This window comes from Danio aesculapii, chromosome 20, assembly GCF_903798145.1.
Source record: "Danio aesculapii chromosome 20, fDanAes4.1, whole genome shotgun sequence".
Taxonomy (NCBI): domain Eukaryota; kingdom Metazoa; phylum Chordata; class Actinopteri; order Cypriniformes; family Danionidae; genus Danio; species Danio aesculapii.
Genome location: NC_079454.1, coordinates 35,083,761 through 35,101,541, shown reverse-complemented (window position 1 = coordinate 35,101,541; position 17,781 = coordinate 35,083,761). Strand labels below are relative to the sequence as shown.

Below are 17,781 nucleotides of genomic sequence, written 5' to 3'. Positions count from 1 at the left end.
TCATATTATCGCTTAAACATTTCTTGCTACAAAATGAGAATGAGATCAAAAACTAATACATTTTTTATCTGCTTGCAGACATTGATGAGTGCCATGATGGCACACATCAGTGCAGGTATAATCAGATCTGTGAAAACACCAGAGGTAGTTACCACTGCACCTGTCCGAGAGGGTACCGCTCTCAGGGTGTGGGACGTCCCTGCCTTGGTACGTACTCTAAATCCCCCAAAATCCTAACTCTAATCCTCTCTCGAAAACCCAACATTTATGGCTGCTTTCCTACCAAACGCCAACCTGCATCCCATTCCTTTATTGTTTCACTACCGTTCATTTTTGTGAACCATCCCTCATCTAAACAGCTTTCTGAACCTATGATGTCACTTCCTTCCACACAGCTTGCTTACATTGCCTCAGTGCTTATCATCTAACCAACCTTTAACCTTAACACACAAAAAAGGGCATGGTGACTGATACTGTAACCAAATGAAGGATCCAAGGAGTCACTGTAGTAATTATCAGCGAGGTTGGGCACGTGTAATGTTACATCGGTAAGTAGGTTCATTTTCTCAGCAAGGCCAGCATGACTACCTCGATTCTGTTCTTCTTTACCTCTGTCTATCTTCTTAGACCTCTCAGCCTCCTGCTTGAGTGTCTCCCCAGAAGTGCTATGCTTTGCTTTGACTTTTTTTGGATGCCCTTTAGAGGCATTTAATGTTTTTTTTTATGCTATACAGTTGTTTCTGTTGGGTTTCAGCATTGATAATTGGTCAGTAAGTTATCTGAAGTGCCCCAATTATGCTACTTTAAAGATTTGTTTTAGTGATATCTTACTATAGGTTTACATGCATCCAAGCTCAAACTATGCTTATTTTTTCATACACTACAGCATCATCACTTATACACAGTCAAGGATCTGATCTCTAAAACACACCCTTCCGAGAGCCTACTTGCTCTGATTGGTCAAATAGTATATTCCGACTTTGCATTTCAACTTGATTCACCTGCAAGCTACCATGTTTTTCTGATAAAGATATATGCACACTGACTTTTATTTTCAGCCAGGCAGCCCAAGGGCTTCCGGTGAACTCTCCATTACAAAATTGTCATATTTAAGATTTTATTTCTTTAAAAATCTGCGATCTTTACTGCCTGTTAGATATACGATATGAAGTGGGTCTCAGATCTTTAACTGAATGTATTGTAATTACATTACAACATTGATGCTGTAAAAACAACCTTGTGAAATTGAAAATAGTCACATTAAGTTTTCACCGTAAGTTTATCATTGCGTAAAATTCTAGCTGTGCATAGAGCCTATTTTTCAGGTGCAGATATGAAGGCTGAGTGCACCTGGGTTCTGTTCTGGGTAGAACCCTGCAAGGGTCTTAAATCTTAGCCCTAGCCTGGCCCTGGCCCGAGACGCACGTGCTATAGCCCTGTAGCCCTTGTCCAACAGCTTATTAAAATGTTTGGCTCAAGTCCGACCCGAAGCCCATCTTTTTTCCACCAAACAGCTGGTACTTTACAATAGTTACAATAGACCAGATTTGTATTTAATAGAAAGTTGATGTTCTTTTGTTTTTTTATCAGAATAATTTAGAGAAATGTTTGGAGTTTTTGTTTGTTTGTTTGTTTTTTTAAATGTAAGTTTTAGTTTTTTAAGTGACATCGATATCCAAGCAATATGTAGTCCATAGTTTACCCAAACTTACAAGTTGTACATTGTGCATAACTGGTTGGCTCATCATTTAAAGTTGTCACTATTTGAAAAGTTGACCAGAAGTTTGCCTTTCCTCTAGTGTTTCTCACAGTTTTAAGTGGCAATTTTCTTTTTATGTTTTCCATTGCACTTGGCTGGAAATTCTGGAAATTTTTCTTCGGCTTAATTCCATATTTATCTGGGGTTGCCACAGTGGAATGAACCGCCAACTATTCTGGCATATGTTTTATGCAGCGGATACCCTTCCAGCCACAACCCAGTACTGGGAAACACTCATACACTCTCACATTCACACACTCAAATTTAGTTTATTCAATTCACCTATAGCGCCTGTCTTTGGACTGTGGTGAAAACTGGAGCACCCGGAGGAAACCCAGGCCAAAACGGGAAGAATTCAACACAGAAATACCAACTGGCCCAGCCGAGACTCGAACCAGCAACCTTCTTACAGTAACTTTTATTGTACAATTAAATTTTTGACACGTTGAAAATGAAAGTAAATTTCTGAAAAGCATAATGGGGCACTTTAATGTTATAATACAAATAAATCTGTTCATGAACAATCAATAAATTCAGAAAGTAATATTTTCTTGCATAAGAAAGATGCTTTTGACAGATAGCTACTCATCTAGTAAATTTTCTCACCCCTTCCTTTCATCTGTTTATTTTCATTTCCACTCTATTTCCTTTCTTTTTCCCGATTTCTCTTTCTCTGTGCTGGTCTTGCTGTGAGAGCAGATATAAACGAGTGTGAGCTGGTACCGGTGCCCTGTGCCTATCAGTGCGTGAACAGCCCTGGCAGCTACAAGTGCCTGTGCCCACCGGGGCTCCACCTGTTGGGCGATGGCAAGTCCTGTGCTGGACTAGAGCGCTTGCCCAGCTATGAGACTTTTTCATATGGGTACAGAACATCCCAGTCCTCCTCTGATCGAAGCTCCTACCTGCAGCGATACCATAGCCTGACATCCCAGAGTTACCCCTCATATGTACCCTACGGGGGGCGTCATGTGGCCAACAGACCAAACAGTGCCCCTTCACGCAGTCGTAGGAGTACTAATACCTGCCCCCTTGGTTTTAAGGCCAAAAATGGCCATTGCTTAGGTAATTACACATGGTTAATCTGCAGTTGAGTGTGGGTTTAATCTCATGTGTTATATGTACTGTATGAAATGCACTTTTTTAATTGAGTTTTGTCTTCTGTTTCACTGAAAACTAATAATCAAATGTCTTAAAACATAGGAGTCTCAAATTTAATTCCTGGAGGGCCACAGCTCTGCACAGTTTTGCTCCAACCCTATTAAACACAGCTGATCCAAATAATCAAGGTGTTCAAAAGAGTCATGAACACCTTCATTAGTTGGATCAGATGTGTTTGATAAGGGTTGGAGCAAGACTGTGCAGAGCTGCGGCCCTCCAGGAATTGAGTTTGAGACACCTATGTCTGAAAGGAATAGTTCATCCAAAAATAAAAATGGAATCATTGTTTTTTATTATAATATTGTATAAAAAAGAATTTTAAACCAGTTTTTATAAAGTATCACACTCATATTAAATAATTTAAAAGAAAGAAGTCAATCAGTAAAAAACTAGGAAACACTTTATTTTGATGGTCCCTATTGCACATTTTGTTGACTAAAGTTGCATTGGAACTACATGCTAATTACTTTTCATTTTATTAGTTGACTGTCTTCTTGAAGGGCACCTATTTTAGCCCTTTTTCAAGATTTAAGATAAATATGTTGTGTCTCCAGAATGGGTCTGTAAAGTTTCAGCTCAAAAAAAACATCAGATTATTTATTATAGCTTTCAGAATATTGGAATTTTCTCCACTGAACACACTGTAGCTGTTTTTGTTGCCTGTGCCTTTAATGCTAGTTGTCCCCACCCACCGTTCCTATGCGTCAGAGTGTGCCTCAATCTCTGCCTCAGCTGTATCAGATAAACAGCACAGTGACAGACATGAAAAAAGCAGATGTCACGTAACGTTTGTGAGAAATACTACAGTAAGAACTTTATCAATGATTATTTGATGTATTTGTTGTGGAGTTAATTCTGTGATAATGAATGACACAGTCATTACAAATACACACACACACACAAGCACGCGCATTTAACCTTGCACTGTTTTTGCACGGCAAATGTGGCAGGATACACGTTAATATGCACTGATGAATGGACATCCGTTATCTTAAAGTACAAAGTAAACCTGTTCTTACATTCACAAACCTGGATTGAAGCGTCTTCTTTTATAATTATACTGACATGTGGCTATGGTGATGAATTACAGTGATTTTTACCATCTTTAACTTACTTTAATACAAACATGCACTGTTTTTAAAATGTTTTAAAAATGTAAAACTCATTTTTGATCACATTTGATGATGATTGATGATCACAGATAGCTGAACAGATCTTTAAATCCCGGTTGCTTTGCGCACGTCCTGTCTTGTTGATATAATTATACGCGTTATTACAGAGACATGTTAATACGCTGCTGTCAAGTAGTTTTGAGGGTGGGGAAATCGCACTCCTAGGTCATGTTGCGGTGGGCCTCAAAATGGGAGGGATTTGGATCCTATTTTAACATCAGCAAATAAAATTGTGTTTATATCACCCCGATATGACAGTGTATACACTATACCTACAGACAGTCCTGTCCTCACAGCTCCCAAAAATTATTTTCATCATAGGTGCCCTTTAATATCTGCTCATACTGCTCGTTTAACAGACATTTAACTGACTTTAAGAAACTTTGCAAGTACATGTCAACTTACACTAACCCCAACCTAACAGTCTACTTATAATCTAATGAGAATTAGTCGGCATGTATAGTAGATGCAATTTAACTTAAACTCACCAAAATGCGTAAAGGGACCATCAAAATAAAGTGATACCAAAAACTACTCATTTTTAAAGGAGGAAAATGATCAGAAATATATATATATATACAGTATGTAATAATATATATATATATATATATATATATATATATATATATTTATATATATATATATATATATATATATATATATATATATATTTTTTTTTTTTTTTTTTTTTTTTTTTTTTACAGAAATGTCTGGTTGCAAAAGGTTTTGCATTGGTATCCCCTGAGAAATGTTTTATTTCTATTGAAAACTTTTGTATTGCTCTGAGAAACTATGTGAGTAAATGTCAGTCTTTGTGATAAAATACAACATTTTGGAACTCAAAACATTTGCAATGAATACAAACCATCTTACTGTAGGTGAACCCAACTGTTTTGTGAGTAAATAAGAGTATTCCATCTCATGTGTCCCTTTAGGACCTCAGTAGGACACAAACTCTCAGAAGACCTTCAAGCAATATAGCAATAATTTTTATAAATTTGTTATATTAGATTAACTTTCATATTTTCTATAAGCCATTCATAAATAATAGTGATGAATGGTGATGTTAATTAACGTTTAATTTTGAAAAAAAAAAAATTTTTTTACCATTTCCCAAAAATATAACCTATTAATTATTCCCCATTTTGTGTTTGTAGATATTAACGAGTGTGAACAGAGGGATACATGTCAGCATGAGTGTATGAACACTCCAGGCAGCCATAGATGCTTGTGTCCCAGCGGCTATCGGCTTATGACCAACGGCAAAACCTGCCAAGGTAAAACAATTAACATGTGCAATAAAAAAACTACACAATATATGTGCTAAACTCTCTAGGGTGTGACCTGTAACAAGTAAATATAAGAAAAATCATTTTGCCTTGCATATGGACAGACATAGATGAATGCCTGGAGCAGAACATTCAGTGTGGTGCAAACAGGATGTGTTTCAATATGAGAGGGAGTTACCAGTGTATTGACACACCTTGCCCTCCCAACTATCAGAGAGATCCTGTCACAGGGTGAGACGAACACTCCATTCTTTCAAATAGTCAACTTTCACTTAGCTGATTGTTCAAAATCAAGGTCTTCTTTTCACCATAGGTTCTGCTTGAAGAATTGCCCGCCTAATGACCTGGAGTGTGCCCTGAGCCCATATGCACTGGAGTACAAACTGCTGTCCTTGCCCTTCGGCATCGCCGCCAATCAGGACCTGATCCGATTGGTTGCCTACACCCAGGATGGAGTCGTCCACCCGCGTACTTCCTTTTTAGTGGTCGACGAAGACATGACTCTGCCCTTCGCCCTCCGGGATGAAAACCTCAAGGGTGTTCTGTTCACCACCCGGCCACTGCGCGAGCCTCACACGTACCGCATGAAAGTGCGAGCTCTGTCTTACAGCATCGATGGAGGAATAGAGTACCAGACCACCTTCATCGTCTACATCGCTGTCTCAGCCTATCCCTACTGAGCACTTTATTACCCCCACAGCCTACGAAGAGAGGGAATGATCAGAGGTTGCGCTATGAATCCATCATTTAATAGTTTACGAATATTTTCAGTCATGTTAAGGGTGGTCAAACTTGTCTGGAAAGAAAAACTCAACCACATCTGTTAATATGAACCAGGAAAGAGATACGAGAGAGAATTTGGAAAGAAAGTGGATGCTAGCGGAAACATATTGATCATTAAATCATGTGAGCAATTTGTGAACGCACAGTGTGTGTCTCTTTCACATTATGAACAGAAAAGGCCAAAAAAGTACGACTTAAAGCCCTACACTTTAGTATGACCGTCCATTTAGTTTGCAGCGTGATTTTCAGGAGGGTCAGTGGATGGATTTTGTGTCCCAGCAGACAGTATGCATACATGGGCAATGCACAAAGTGAATATTGAGGTTAAAGAATGCACGTCGAACTTGTTTCTCTACTGCTGGCTATACATTGAAGGCTACAGTACAAAAACGCAAGTATGATCAAGATGCAGCAAAAATGCTAACTTAAGTAAACACGCAATGAAAAAGTTTGTATTGCTGAAATATAAAAACAGAATGTTGGAAAATTCACATTGACGTCCATCCAGATACAACCTTATATAGCGCAACCTCTGAGAAAAGTGCAGTTTTTGTACATGCATGACGGAGAAGTGTGTCATGACAGTGTGTGTTTGAGTGCTGATCCGCCACTTGAAGATATTCTCTTTTAAGGCCTAGGAATTATCCAGACAGACCTAGCATGAAAGCAGTTGTAAACCCGCAGGTTAACAGATCTGCCGCACAAGAATCCTCCATCAGAATGTGCATCAGGACAGTGGGTGGTGTTCTAGAATACGTCTGCATTTATGTCTACCTATTAACTTATTGGGAATTGCTTGAATATATGGAAGAGACTCAATTCCCTCCATTGCTTTCTATGAAATGAGGAAGATTTGTTGCTTTTAATTTGTGCTTTGCAACATGATGATGAGGTTTGAGCCACATCTGCAGTGAACATGAAAAGAACGTCCACCTCAGGTAAGCACTACCTTTACTCCAAGAGTGTTTTGACAATCAGTAAGTATGCACATAATAGCAATGTCTCATTAGCATTACAGGTTCATACGCATTTGATCTGTTGTTTTGTGTTTTACTTTGTTCAGTAATCAAGGTGTATTCTATTTTCATGATATGTATATAAGTATTTGGGTTTTTATTTGTAATATGATGTTGTAATCCCTTTTTTAAAAAAGCAATAAAATGTACAATACGTTCATTTTTGTTATATTAACTAATTTCTAATCAGCCAATCACATGGCAGCAACTCAATGCACTTAGGCATGTAGACATGGTCAAGACGAGCTGCTGCAGTTCAAATTGAGCATCAGAATGGGGAAGAAAGGTGATTTAAGTGACTTGGCACATGGCATGGTTGTTGATGTCAGAAAGGGCTGGTCTGAGTATTTCAGAAATCTGCTGATCTACTGGGATTTTCACGCACAACCATCTCTAGGGTTTACAGATCATGGTCCGAAAAAGAGAAAATATCCAGTGAGTGGCAGTTCTGTGGGCACAAATGCCTTGTTGATGCCAGAGGTCAGAGGAGAATGGCCAGACTGGTTTGAGCTGATAGAAAGGCAACAGTAACTAAAATAACCACTCGTTACAGCCGAGGTATGGAGAAGAGCATCTCTGAACACACAACACAGCAGAAGACCACACCGGGTGCCACTCCTGTCAGCTAAGAACAGGAAACTGAGGCTACAATTCACACAGGTTCACCAAAATTGGACAAAATATTGTAAAAACGTTGCCTGGTGTGATGAGTCTCTATTTCTGCTGCAACATTCTGATGGTAGGGTCAGAATTTGGCATCAACAGCATGAAAGCATGGATCAATTCAGCCTTGCATCAGCGGTTCACACTTGTGGTGGTGGTGAAATGGTGTGGGGGATGTTTTCTCGGCACACTTTGGGCCCATTAGTACCAATTGAGCACCGTGTCAATGCCACAGCCTACCTGAGTATCATTGCTGACCATGTCCATCCCTTTATGACCACAGTGTACACATCTTCTGATGGATACTTCCAGCAGGATAACCTTCGACTGGTTTCTTGAACATGACAATGAGTTAATTGTAGTCAAATGGCCTCCACAGTCACCAGATCTCAATCCAATAGAGCACATTTGGGATGTGGTGGAACGGGAGTTTTGCATCATGGGTGTGCACCCGACAAATCTGCAGCAATTGCGTAATGCTCTCATGTCAATATGGACCAAAATCTCTGAGGAATATTTCCAGTGCCTTGTTGAATCTATGCCATGAAGGATTAAGGCAGTTCTGAAGGCAAAAGGGGATCCGGTACCAGTAAGGTGTACCTAAAAAAGTGCCCGGTGAGTGTATTTTTATCAATGATGGATTCAATTGGGGATTATAGAGAGAATTTATTATAAAAATTTTTTTATAAAAAAGTACTGTATTAATAGGATTATTCCATGGTCTGTTGGTGATTCTGATGGCCTGGAGGGTGTGCATTATTTCCATTAAAACGCACAGGTAGGTCCAGTAAAAATAGATGTATAAAAATGATAGAAGTACTAAAAATTGTAGTAAATTCAATTCTGAAAAATCATGTGACACTGAAAACTTGGAGTAATTAATGCTGAGACTTCACAGGAATAAATGATAATTATATAGGAATAAAATGATTATATATATATATTTTAAAATATATTAAAATAGAAAATGATACTTGAAAATGTATTTGTATTTCAAAATATTACCATTTTAACTATGTTACTATTTTAATGTTATTTATCTGTTAAGAAAGGCTCAAACTTCTGATTTGTAATGTAATGTATACTGGAAATAGACTAAATACTATTTCATTGGCGATATCAATTACCAGAGAAAATAATTTCGACCAACCCCTTGTAACAATATTTTAAAACCTATTGGCTAATGTGTATTACAACATACAATATTCACAGAAAATCCCAATGAATCTCAAACACATTACATACTGAATCATAAAAGTCAGGTCCTTAGGTGTGCATATATATTGAATATTTTATTATTCGATCACAAAAGCACAAACATAAAAAAAGGAATATTTTTGTAAGGCAGTCATCATACCGGTTTGGTTTATTATTGAGTGTTTGCGTTCTGTATTACTGCATTGTAAAGGCAGGTCCCTGTGATCAGACGTTATGTCTCAGATCAGACTGTATCAGTGATGATCTGCTTTGAGGCAGTAATAGTATTCAACATGATTGGCTTCCAAACGCATCCATACAGACATATACATTCTGACACACATACAATAGCAATGGTCCACTGCATTAAGTGCTTTGGAATGCTGACACAGATACATTAAGACAGGACATTAATACTTTATAACAGCATTAGTGAAAGTCCCGATTAGCCAAGAGAATCAAACAGCTGTTTCAGATGAAGTGTAGTACAGTAAGATGGGAAATGTGACTTATATGAGTATAGGAGCTAATGCGCTTTGGTTATGGAAAAAAAATAAATACTATGGCATAACGTCCTGCGATTTAGAACAAACGAGAAGGGATCAGTGATGGGAAGGTTTAATGCACCAGAGAGTATTATTCATAATCCGACTGTTGATGCTGACAGACGTGGTGCCAGTAAAACCCACCACCCTGTGTGGCTGTTCATTTCAAGCCATTCACACATGATGCAGAATAAAATAACTGAGGTTACATGGCCGTTTCTCACTAAGTAAATTAGTAGTAGTAATAAAAGGTTATAATAAACTTAAGCAAGGCTTTTATAAAACTCTAACCAGTCCATTGTATTCAGATTGCTGAATGCAATATATAATAGCATAGAAAAGTGTTCCTGAGAGAAGCTACGGTAAGTATAACATACAACCGATGACATGATAATGAGTTTTGACTGTGAGTGAAGAATGATATGACAGAAAACGCATTGAAATCATATGAGAGGTCGTCTTAAGTACCCTGTGGAAAGTCATCGCTTTGTTCTGAGTGTCTCAGCAGGTTTTTTTCACTGCTGGGTTTTTGTTTTGAGTGCATTGTGCAAACCGCGTACAGTTTACACTGTTTTTCTGGCTGTTAGGACCCTCACGATGCAGCCCACTCCACCCGCAGAAAGAGCCTGAGGAGAAGACAGAGCAAATATAGAGAATTTAAACACACAGATGTCAAGTCCATTTTCTGGAGGGCCGCAGCTCTGCACAGTTTAGCTTTAATTAAACACACCTGATCAAACTAATTAAGTCCTTCAGGCTCGTTTAAAACCTGCAGGTAAAGCTGCGGTCACACTGGGCTTTGTGTGTGCGAAATTCTGTCGTGAGGCGCTGTGAAAAGGGGCAGGATTAAACCATTTGTTTAGACATTAAAAAAGCGAGCGATTGCTCCATGTTTTAAATTTCTGTCCAGAGAGGTCTTGTTTTGATCCTCGATTGGTCTCACGCAGTCTAGTGATGCGATTTCGCAGGTCAGAGTTCACCAAGCTTGAACTTTGTACCGCAGCGAACTGCGAAACTTAACGCATGACCCTGCATTTCCGGTCTGACGCATTGGCGTGCATATGAATGGAAGTCTATGGGAGGAAAAGCCCAGTGTGACCGCAGCTTTAGTGTGTTTAATCAGGGTTGGAACTAAACTGTGCAGAGCTGCAGCCCTCCAGGAACTGGATTTGACACCTGTGATTTAAAGGGATGGTTCATCCAAACATGAGGATTCTGTCACCGTTTTCTCACCCTTTACTTGTTTCAAACCTTTATGAGTTTCTTTCTTCTGTTGAACACGAAAGAAGATATTTTGAAGAAGGTTGGAAACCTGTAACCATTGACTTCCATAGGATTTGTTTTTCCTATTATTGAAGGCAGGTTACAGATTTTTTTTAAATATCTTCTTTTGTGTTTAACAGATGAAAAAAAACTCATAAATGTTTGGAAACACATGAGGTAGAGTAAATAGTGAGTAAATTTTCATTTTTGTTTGAACTATTCTTTAACTGATTATGCCTAGGATGAGCACAACACGTGTTTGTTTATAAGAACATGAATTTTTAACTGCTTTTGTTTACCTTTTCATGCCACTGCAGTAGGACGGCGCTGCTGTTTTCGGACGGCCGCTCAAACCCCTTGTAGATGTATTTCATGAGCAGGTCAACTCCATTTTTATCCAAAGACTGAACTCCTTTCTCTATGTCAGTACTTTTGAATGAGCTGAGCACCTTCAGCACCAGACCTTCAGCTCGATCCTACAAAACAATTCAGAAAATCTGGAAAAGTTACTCTCATAGATATTTCGATTGTTATTTTTTATATCTGAAAAATGCACAAAATACTTTTTTAGATATTATTTTTAGGTTTATATTACAACCTATAAAGTTCAGTTGAGAACCAAATGATGAATTACTACAAACAACACAGGTGTAACTATTCTTTTAGGAACCTTTAATCCTTTATTTATAATATTTTTTAACAGCGCAAATGCATAAACGTTTCTTTTTTTGTATCATTTCAAAGAAGTAAATATGTTTAATAACAACACCAAAACATAAAATATTGTGGAAAAAGACCCAGTGGCAAAACGACAACACTGCCCAAACAGTTTTACCTTCAAAGTTCTGTCCAATGACAACAATTACGATTATGATTTATTAAGGGTGCCCCAATTTTTTCTTATGAAGGGCCAAAAACCAAACTTGATTGAGGGTGGTGGGCCGAAGGTAAATATAGTTGCCATGGGTAATTACCTAATTTATTTAATAATGTTTTAAAAGAACTAGAAAACACTGCTTTTTATTAACTAATACAGTATTTTCTTTTACATTTTATAATGAACTTATTACAGTAAAAACAAAAAAATCCCATTTATTACAGAATTTCACTAGTCTTTGCCTTGATTTGCTCGTCGATGTCTTCTGCATAGTCCTCTATCCACCGAGTGACAGTGTATATACATTTTTTTTTTATCTGATTCATTTACAGCATTTAAATTTAATTTCAGTTTGCTTTTTTTGTAGCTCAGCAATAAAACAAACATAAAAGGTTACATCAAATTAGAAATGACGATCTCTGTGTTAAAGGCATTCACCCTGAACCCTCTCCTACTGTAGGCATGGGCCAGTCTAAGATTCTGATTGTATGATAACCTTGAATAAAAATATCACGGTTTGACGGTATTGTGATTACTGCTCTAAAATATATTCTATTTAAATGTCTGGATAAAAAACTAAAACTTTTCCCCCTTTGAACACAGTTTGTTTTATTTTGGGGAACATTTTAAATATTTTGGAGTAGTAAACACATCAGGCTGAATGATTCAAATCAATCAGTGACTTCTTGGGATGCTTCTAGGGATGCAGCCGATACAGAGTACCGATTCCTTGTCATGGTGATCGGCCGATACGAAGTACCGATTCTGATGCTTCAAGATTTATAATGCATATTTTCCCTATAAGTATGGTCCTTACCTAAGAGAATAAATTAAAGATGCAGCATATAATTACGTAAACACATATCTTATAACCATTTAGGTGTGAACATAAATAATAATACATAAATTATAGACTGTAAACAGAGGTTGCTCCACATCAGTATATATTATAGCTGCAATCGCTCACACTTGTAAACTCGTAAACAAACACTTGCGATCGGTTCATGAAATCGATTTCTGGCTGGTCGAAGGTTAACATAGTAATTTATTTAAGAATATTTCAAAATGACTAGAAAACATTGCTTTATATTAACTAATAAAGTAATCTTTTACATTTTCATAATGAACTTATTACAGTAAAAACATTCTCAACAATTTATTACAGAATTACACTATTGCCTTGTTTTGTATTGTTTTTGCCTTGATTTGCTCGCCAATGTCTTCCTCATAGTCCTCCATCCGTTGAGCGACAGGATTTACATTTTTAAAAATCAGATTTATTTAAAATATTTAAATTAAACATTTAATTTGTTTGCTTTTTTTGTAGCTCAGCGATAAATCAAACAAAAAAGATTACATTAAATTAGAAATGACGATGTCTGTGTTAAAGGCATTCGCCCAACCCTCTCCATCATTCTCACTCTCCTCTTAGATACTGATGTAATGTTGGTTTAATATTCACACATTCCAACTTTCTTCTTAATAATATAATTTCAGAAAAGTATTCTTTGCAAATTGTAAATATAGGAAATCATATTAGCAGCCAATGAATATCAAAGTACAACACTGTTTACGGTCAACTATATAGTGCTATTGTTGTTTTGAAGTCATACTTGTATGCAATTTCTGACTGAATGTTCAAAATAAAGTGGTAAACAATATAGGGACTGTAACACAAATTGTTATGTGATGATGCAAATATAAACTTTATATATATTATATTATATATATACCAACTTTACTTCAATCTCAGACAGGATGGTGAGCCAAATCAAAGGTTACAATGGGCCAACTTTGGCCCGTGGGCCCTACTTTGGGAATCTTTGTTGTATATAATCAAAGAACAATAATTGTTTACTCTTTAGGGAAACAAAAGGCTGGCATGACTCACCTTGACGTTTTGATTCTTTGTATTGATCGGTGGGTTTTTTAATACTGCCTGTAGAGCACCCATGAGGTTCCCTTTGCAGAGTGAAGTTAAGGAAAATGTGCTGTGTTTTTAAACATGTATGCAAAAAAAAAAAAAAAAAAACCTTTACAATACTAGAATACAAAGTATTGTAAACCTGCTGCACTGAAGGGTCATACATATCACAAGGCAAACATCAGAAACAGGAACTAGCCCTGGGTCCTGCAAAAATGACATATAAGGACATGAATTCAACTTCCTTATACTAAAATAATGCATCTGTTATAAATGACAGCCTGAAAATAATATGCTGTACTGCGAGGAATACATTACATATTTTGCAGGAAAACGCTTTTAACAAGAAGAATGCCAGGAACGTTAAGGCATGTCTGGACATTTCAGTGATCTGAATAGGACTGTTCAGGAAGGGAGGACTTCCTAAAACAAATAACATCGTGTTTCTCTAAATAAAGTATCGTAAATGATCACAATAACACACTCTAGCACAGTTCAGCATGTTTTGTATTTGATGCACAGAAATGTGAAGGCCAGCTGGTGTGTATCAGGCAACTCATGAATTATACAGCAAGTACGTAAATCAGTGCATGTTACGTGTAACACTAGCTGCAAACCATACAAAATCCACTTGGCTTCTATTAATAAGCACGCTGAATGTATGCATTATGTATTTAATATATTAATGCACGCTCAAATGTTGAAATAGCCGCACTGTATCAGTCATAATTGCCACTCACTAAAGCATAGAGCACACTGATCTTAACGTGAGCTTGTGCCTCTGGAAGATCAAGATTTTTTTTCAGATCATGCTGAATAAAGAAGGATATTGTCTGATGAGAGAATCCACCTCTGCCTCATCTGGACCCAGCTGGTTTTCTCCTCCTTCTTCTTCGTCCACAAACTTGTTCTCGTCGTACTCATCCACGTCCACTTTCCTGAAACGATCGGACACCGTGTTCTTTGACATGATGATGGTAGATGATTCCCCCGTTTGAAGTTAAACTAAGCGCTTTTGCATCAACACCATCTAACAATCCTGTGCGCTGAACGAGACTGGCGGTTCCTGCAACCTCAGTCTGGCCGTCAATGATGGATTCCTTCACTTCCGCATAGCGCGCCCTCTATCGACACCGCGGAAAGGATGTTTCTAAATCAATTCTTTTCAACCACTAGAGGACCTCAGCACACTTCTAATCGATTAATGGGTCAAATTTATTAAAACGCTAAAAATAAACAGTACACACTTATAGTATAACATAACTGCTAAACTATTGTTAGATTCTGGTGTATAATTCTGGTAAATAAATTATATGATGGTAAATAATCTAGCTTTTCACAATACTGAGTTCATTGTACTCAAATGGCCTCTACAGTCACCAGAGCTCAATTCAATAGAGCATCTTTGGGATGTGGTGTAACATGGATATCAGCTGACAAAGCTGCAGCAACTGCGTGATGCTATCATGTCAATATGGACCAAAAATCTCTGAGGAATATTTCCAGTACCTTGTTGAATCTATGTCACGAAGGATTAAGGCAGTTCTGAAGGCAAAAGGGGGGTCCAACTGACCCAGCCGGGGTTCGAACCAGCGACCTTCTTGTTGTGGGGCGATCGTGCTACCCACTGCTGCCCTGTTTAAAGCATGATAATAATAATAATAATTATAATAATAATTATAATAATAATAATAATAACAACTTTTTAAGTAGGCTTAAGTTGCTTTTTAAGTCATTATGCAACACTGGAAGTAAGTAATTAATGCCGTATGTTAAAATGTACCATGCGCTAATTACAATAACATTAATTCAATATGCAGTGGCAGTCATGTAACAGTAGATGGCGATAGAACACTTTCAAATATTTGGCGCCCTTGTACACAAGTCTGTTTGGACATTCTGTATGAATATGGCTATGTGGCTAGTAAAATAATCATTAATGGTCTCTAATTTTCTTCGTTTCACACTGTTGCTTGGTAAGTAATTTATCCTGGTTTCCACATCTCAAAGTAATCCATGGTGTAGCATTAGCAGCACTTCAATTTGTTTGGCATTTCTGGATAAATATGTGGAAAATATTGCCAAGTCCGTTCACTTTGATAGTGTTATTAAATTCTACTCAGACATAAAGGATAATCAAATAAAATGTATTTATGATTCCAGCGAATGAAAACTCTTCAGCTTTTCCTCCTCTCCAACCGTCGACAGCACACAGATGTACTGAGGTAGGCTTGGAAGGTTATTATTGGCAACATTCAGACATCACAACAACTAACAGACACATGATTAAAATAAATGGGGGTTTCGATTCAGAATTACAAGGTACTGTAGTTAAATCTTGAAACTTTTTGCGATAAGCTGTATTGAAGAGGACACAATGGTTTATAACAACAACAACAACAAAGCTTTCTAAGATTCTCTCATCCGTGTCCTGTGACTATTCATCTTCAAAAAGAGTTGACAGACATGAGCTTTTCAGAGTATTGGTCTCTCTTTTTTGGAAGCCTGTTCTTTTTAGAGCAGGTGACACATGTGTGATGTATTTGTGATGCAATAACTGTGTGAGGAGCGGAAGTTTCTAATGGGCGGTTCATAGTTTCATTACAAACCGTTTACCTGTCACACATAAAACATTCATTATGGAGTTGCACATTAAGAGGAACCTCAAAACGTGATGCTAACAAATTTGCTTATGACCTTATTGCTATTTATGTCATTGACTCGAATTACAGCAGATGATATGACATTCTTTAATGTTATTTGAGAATTTCAAGAGTTTGTCAGTGGAAGCGTGAAGATTAAGTTCATCTGACGTGCATATTAAATATTTTGTGTTTTGAAACTATAAGTGTGATATTAAGTTATCATTAAAAATGAGATTAGAGAACAGATCCGGTGTGTTTCTAATATAAACATGGCTAACGATGTTGCAGCTGGAAAAAAAAACTTGGACTGTATATTATTATGTAGGTCAGAATGCCCCATGCCTTTACAAAGGTATTTTACTAAGCATATTAGTTTTGACTAATGGCATCAAAACTCTCCATTCATATTATCCATTGGAAAATTTATTTCTGATCAGTAACAGATAAACAAACCTACTGTGACGTCGAAGCCAATGTGTTTTTGGACTCGTCCATCTGTTCACATTGTCTATTTTTAAATCAATCATGTTTAATAGTGGAAACGAAATATACTTCCAAAATCTTCTGAAAATATGGCAGACACTAATGCACTTTAAAAGAAAAACAAAAAACTAATAGTTAGAATAAAGATTTTTACATTTCTTTTTTTTTTTTCATCCAGTCTCTATCATTCTTTGTCAAAAAACATTAGACTTTTTTAGCATAAGTATTCATGGTTATGTAAATAAATACTAAATGAATACTCTGCATCTGATTAAATAATCTATACATGAGTATCCAGTTAATGTATAATCATTTTAAATGAGCAAGTTCATAGATGTACTGTAGGTGTTATAGTGGAGCAAATCTGACAAAGTCTGTGATTTTGTGCTTCCTGCAATTATCTTCTGGTATTGCACTGGGTAAAAAAATATACATCGTCATCCTGATATTTGAATTGTTAGATTCTCTACTCACCTCTTCTCACATACTAACAGATAATAGTGTTTAACAGTGAAAGGAAATGACTTGGCTAGAAATGAAAACTATCTCTGTATCTAAATGGAAACTTTAAATACCAAGTTGGGGGTAAATAAACACCCACACGTGATGTTTTTACAGTGGTTGATTCCCATTCAAAAGTTCCCACTTAGATATGCTTGGCGTATAAAGCAGGTTTGGCATGCTGTCCTGGGAGAGAACCCTGAGCTCGGAGATATTTGAGCCCAGGGCTCCCGCCCGGTCGATAAGCATATCAGGAGTTCCGAGATCAGGTAGGTCTCGAGAGCTCCCCCTTTAGAAAAGGGAGGAAAAGGAGGAGATGTGGTGGAAGGTGGGATTCTTCCAAACGAAGATAGAAACAGTAGGGAGAAAATGATCCATTTATAGTAAACTAGGATCACTCTGATTGATTACTGATTACAGATGAGTGGCCAGACGTGCTCCATCATATCACGTGCTCCTCTCGAAATTAGTTTATGAAACTTCACTTAAATCATAGACAAACGCAA

At 37.2% G+C, this 17,781-nt stretch overlaps 2 protein-coding genes across 2 annotated transcripts in view; one reads left to right on the top strand and one right to left on the bottom strand.

Moving 5' to 3' along the window:
* Positions 1–7,343, top strand: part of hmcn1 (hemicentin 1) — a 134,288-nt gene extending 126,945 nt beyond the window's left edge. Inside the window, exons 103-107 of the mRNA XM_056480757.1 lie at positions 79–207; positions 2,459–2,821; positions 5,247–5,366; positions 5,483–5,609; positions 5,692–7,343. Of these exons, the coding sequence (XP_056336732.1) occupies positions 79–207; positions 2,459–2,821; positions 5,247–5,366; positions 5,483–5,609; positions 5,692–6,058 (1,106 nt within the window). The 3' untranslated portion in view covers positions 6,059–7,343. The remainder of the gene's footprint in view (positions 1–78; positions 208–2,458; positions 2,822–5,246; positions 5,367–5,482; positions 5,610–5,691) is intronic.
* Positions 7,344–9,106: 1,763 nt separating this feature from the next.
* arpc5b (actin related protein 2/3 complex, subunit 5B) lies at positions 9,107–14,756 on the bottom strand. Its single transcript, XM_056445258.1, has 4 exons — positions 14,478–14,756; positions 13,614–13,687; positions 11,145–11,321; positions 9,107–10,208 (listed from the first exon to the last, which is right to left on the bottom strand). Exons 1-4 carry the CDS (start codon positions 14,614–14,616, stop codon positions 10,146–10,148), a joined length of 453 nt encoding a protein of 150 aa, XP_056301233.1. The 5' UTR covers positions 14,617–14,756; the 3' UTR covers positions 9,107–10,145.
* Between the last annotated feature and the right edge of the window lie 3,025 nt (positions 14,757–17,781).

Bases quoted from the DNA above. Each gene is read 5' to 3' on its own strand.
- arpc5b (XM_056445258.1), bottom strand. From the start codon at position 14,616: ATGTCAAAGAACACGGTGTCCGATCGTTTCAGGAAAGTGGACGTGGAT. The intron at 13,688-14,477 runs AATATCCTTCTT...CTTCACTCTGCA, and splicing joins GGTGGATTCTCTCATCAGAC to AAGGGAACCTCATGGGTGCT. The intron at 11,322-13,613 runs GTGAGTCATGCC...ATTGTTTTGTAG, and splicing joins CAAAGAATCAAAACGTCAAG to GATCGAGCTGAAGGTCTGGT.